Source organism: Loa loa, assembly GCF_000183805.2.
Source record: "Loa loa unplaced genomic scaffold supercont3.229, whole genome shotgun sequence".
Classification (NCBI taxonomy): Eukaryota; Metazoa; Nematoda; class Chromadorea; order Rhabditida; family Onchocercidae; genus Loa; species Loa loa.
This window is the reverse complement of record NW_018108409.1, coordinates 18176-22875: the sequence shown is the minus strand read 5'-3', so window position 1 is coordinate 22875 and position 4700 is coordinate 18176. Positions and strand designations below refer to the sequence as shown.

The 4700-nt window shown below is 32.7% G+C and overlaps 1 protein-coding gene across 1 annotated transcript in view; it reads right to left on the bottom strand.

Moving 5' to 3' along the window:
* Positions 1-752: 752 nt before the first annotated feature.
* LOAG_18219 (synapsin Ib) overlaps positions 753-4700 on the bottom strand; it is a gene marked incomplete at its 5' end in the record, with an annotated part of 5838 nt that continues 1890 nt past the window's right edge. Inside the window, 9 exons of the mRNA XM_020450883.1 lie at positions 753-1112; positions 1337-1461; positions 1756-1947; positions 2226-2329; positions 2559-2675; positions 2816-2878; positions 2955-3044; positions 3421-3571; positions 4031-4113. Coding sequence (XP_020305387.1) covers positions 901-1112; positions 1337-1461; positions 1756-1947; positions 2226-2329; positions 2559-2675; positions 2816-2878; positions 2955-3044; positions 3421-3571; positions 4031-4113 — 1137 coding nt within the window. The 3' untranslated portion in view covers positions 753-900. The remainder of the gene's footprint in view (positions 1113-1336; positions 1462-1755; positions 1948-2225; positions 2330-2558; positions 2676-2815; positions 2879-2954; positions 3045-3420; positions 3572-4030; positions 4114-4700) is intronic.

The following is a 4700-nucleotide window of genomic DNA, read 5'->3' as shown; positions in this document are numbered from 1 at the left end:
TATATATATATATATATATATATATATATATATATATATATACTTTTGCAAATGGGTCTTCTCCCCTGCATTGTGATACATTCTTCACTGATAATTATTTACTGCAGTTTTCTAAAATGAATGAGAAAATATTGGAGAAAAAGACGAAAGAAAATGAGATCTAACGGAAATGAAATTCATTAATACCCCTCAATAATAATCTTTGCTCAGTGCAAGATTTATTTCTGCACTTTACAATTTGACTTTTTAACTAAATTTTCCATCATTTAAACTCCTTTTAGCTTGCAGTGGCATATTCCCGTATCCTTTATTTCAAGTTTCTTGGTCCGGATTACATTTTTTCTAATTTCAAGTCCCACAATTCTATCCACCTTTGATGACAATGGATATTCATCCAGTTTCTCTTGCTGACTGAGTTGTCGAAACAAATAAGACTTTTGATTTAATAAGGAACTGACCAGCAAGTTTTCAAAAGATAGGTCACATAGTATTTTATCGTAACTAATTTAAAATAAAGCAACCAAGATTGCCCAAATTTTTAGTTTTGTCATAATTGATATAAATACTCAAAATCGTTAAAAGTATTGAAGAAGTAACGCAGAGAAAAATGGGTTGCGAAGTGCTACGTTTAAAATTAGGGATTAAATTATTATTATTCTCGATTATCTACCAAATTAGCTTACTAACAGTAATAACCAAGCACTCTGTTTACTAATTACTGTTTTTCCAATTTTAATGATTTAAATCATGACCGTCCTTCAGGTATCAACCACTGGTATTGGTATGGTGATGATAAGTAGTGGGGATCAAAAGATAATATGTAAAATAAAAAGAAAAAAAGACTCTTGGATCATTAAAAATTTGAATGACCGAAAAATGCCTACAGACAGATGAAAAATATCACTGAACTTCACCGAAAATACCGGCAAATGTACGTTTTAGCTGACCCATTGTATCATCCTGATGCTGCTGTTGCTGCAAACTACCTCCTGAACCTGGTGGTTCTTTCCCTTGCTTACTTGACTGCCTTACTGGTCTTGGCGGTTGTGGTGTTTTCTGGCCAATAGAAGTTTTTCTGCTTAACTTGTCATCACTATTCATTGTAGCTTCACCTTCAAAATGTGTGTGAGACGTTGGTATACAAAACTCAATTCATGATTTTTGGCATAAATTTTAAGTTGAATTGAAGTTAATATCTGTTAACAAACAACGTGGAATGTAAGAAGCTTCATGAAGACTTTTGATTTTACAACTTTTCACCATTTTAAAATTTTAAAAAGCACGAGCAGTCATTCGAAAATTTTTTAGATGTATTCCGGTACAGAGAATGGATTACCTGGCATATTTGTTTCCAAAGTACTGGATCGTGAAACGTTCGTTGATTGAGGACGTGGTGGTGGAACCGGAGGTGTGTTAACACCACGTGTTGCAGCTGCTATTTGTTGCGTAACACGTTGAGTGCTTTAAAAATGTTTCAAAATTTATTTGGTGAAGTCCAGTAGCTCATTTTGGCATTTATGCTTTAAGTCTAACGAAACTTTAATCAATAGCAAATATGCAGCATTTAAATTTAAGGAGTTGATTAACATATTAACATTTTTAACTTAACCGACAATCCATTCACAGTTCAGAGGATCAATGCTTCAACAGAATCTCCAAATGCTCGAAGTTTGACTATGTCAACTTGGTCTTGCCCCAAACAATTTTCCAATTTTGTTGACTTTGATGAATAAAAAATAGAAAACGAATACTAACGACTGCATGATATGCGCCTGAACGAGGTCAGCAATGGCCCTACGATCATCTTCTTGGCTATCGCCAAGTAACGTTATGACATCATTTACATCATGAATTATCTCTCTTCCGTCTTTTGCTACTAAAATATCAACCCCGAACACCTCCAGCCCACCGAACGCCTCTGATATAGTAGTCAACCATTGTTTCTGCCTTAAATAATTATTTTGGAAATCTTTTCGTTTCTAAAATCATATTCAACATCTGAATCGATTTATTTTATTTAAAATTGTAGTAATTAATGCGAATCTATAGAGGCTTGTCAATCATTTATACTACTATTCAACCCTTGAAATGTTGCATCAAATATTCATCAATAACTTTATTTAGAACGTTCGGATTTTTGAAGCTAAATAAATGAAATTGAGAAACGCGTGAAGTTTAAATTTAAAATCTTCCGAGAAAGGCCAATAATCCTTAAAAGATTATACCTGTTTGAGAGAGAGATTTTTTCCAACATTGCGGAACCAGCGTTACTTTTCCAGTCATTTGATATACCCTTACGAATATAAGCCCTTGTTTCTGCACCAATTTTCTAAGAAGAAAGCACTCATTTTTTGACAAAAATTCTCAAATCTTTTTTGAAAAAAAATCATTTCGTCAAAGATCTCTAAAATGCATTAAATCAATAGAAGTATATATGGAAAAAATATGCAGCGAAAATGAAATTTTGATAGTTCTATAAACTCAACGACTTAATTTGCATTTTTTCAGAATGATAAAAAAAACTTATGATGCATCTTATTTAGATCCTTCTTTCCCACCTGTAAATGTATATCATATTTTGTTTCGATGAATGGTTCGGTAAAAACCTCCACAGGTTTTATTGATCTTAGCATATTTTCCACTTCTAGCATATGGTTTTCGTCGTCGATTTTCATCTAACATAAACAGAAATTTTTTTCAATGTATGAAATATTTTCCTCATATGTTGGAAAAAAAACGATATGAAAAGTCACATAACATGAGCCTGCCGAATTTCAACTGTGCCAGAAAAAAAAACCACTTAAAAAAATTTTACCTTTCCAAGTCCGTGACTTCCATGTCCAACGCGTATCACAATCGGAAATCGAGGTTGCACACTCTGCAAATACATTTTTGATAACAGATAGTTCATTGTGTCATATAATAAAAATGAATTTCTAAAACACCTAACTTACAAAATGATCAAATGATGGATAATAGGTTTGCTCAATCAGAGGTATGACATTCGGTCCAGCTGTTTCACAAATCCATTGAAGTCGATTAAACTGAAACATAACGAACTATGTCAATTAAAATTTCATCGACAAGCATTCGAACCAAAATACAAGCACACTTCTCTCCCAACCATGAGGATAATAACACTTCGGTAACCGAGAAAATCATTGAAAATTCCGAGATATTTTTGGAATTGTCCATTTCTTACATTGCCTCCATTTTTAAATGGTTGTTTTCGAGCATAGTGTCATTATAGAGACACGAAAGAAACTTTCAATAATACTGAATGTTGGAAATATTTGTCTAGACTTGCTCTCCTAAGTCATCCATTCAACAACATGATAATTTACATCACTCAGCGCTTTGCAAATTTTAACTACCAAATATGGAAATGCTTTTACCACGTTCAATAATAAAAACTTATACCGTCCAATTTTTATTCAAGAATATCCGTACGCTTTCAGGATTATTCAGAGTTTGCACACCTCCTTTCAACAACGCTAAAACGATATTGGTGTAATCACCCTTCTCACTGTTTACATTTTGCCGAAACAAAACGAAGTCTGGATGCATCCTCCTGGGAAATTTTAAATTGGCAGAAGTTAAAATAACATGAAGTTTGCAGTCACTCAAGTTATAAATATTCCAGTCGTACTTGCTTCGATTTATAATGCTTTTGCTTTAGTGTCGGTGGCGATGGTTTTTTTGTTCAACGTTTCATGTGCTATTTTGAGTTCAAAAAAAAACAAAAAAATAATACATATATATCATATATTTCCTTCTTTCTCTTATGTAAACAAGGTTAAGCTTTAAGATAAATTGTCCTGTCAGGTAGATGCCGATATACTTCTCATACAAATTTCACAATGAGAAGAACACAAATGATTAATAATATAGCTGTTTGAAAAGCTCTAAAATGTCTCCTGATATGACGATGTTTGTCGTCAAATAGTTCTTCAGCAGAACGTGCAAAAAAATAAGCAATTAAAAGGAATGTCAAAAAATAAAAATTCTCAAAAGCTTTCAATAAAAGTACTTGTATTCTTTTCCGAGTTCCAAAATATCCACTGTGCATTTGTGATTAGAATGACAGCAGACATGTATTTCTGAGAACGGAGCCTGGAAATTAAATTCACTTCAACCTCAATTAAAACTTTTCAGTTCTACATTCTATGTTAACAATATGAAGCTAACACTTTAAAGCTTAGTCAGTCATGTTACCAAACGAAATAGCTCTTAAAAAACATTCGTAAAGTTTATGATGGATTTTCTCGTGTCACTAACATTAACTTGGTTAATCCGAAGCCGCAAAAATATTATGAGTTGTTTTAATTAGAATCAGAATATTTCTCAGATAAGTGATTCGCTACACAAAATTGATAAAATAAATATTTCGATACCCAAAGTGATGAATCATTTATCCAAATCCAACTTTTCCAATTTTTTAACCAATTTTAATTGCAATGTTTAAATGTTGCGAACAGAGCCATTTGTTGTAAATTTTCCCAATCTGTTAATCAAGCTTACATGCAATTGTTGGAATGTTGTAGAGAACTTATGCGTAAATATTGAAATCTTATAAAGAACCTCTAGCCTGGTAGTTAAGCTAATGTGTTTAAATTGTTAAGCTACTCCCGCTATATAAGAAGCAGGATCAGTCAGGCAAAAGCTCAAGCAGTCAGTCACTCAATCCACAACTCCTGCAG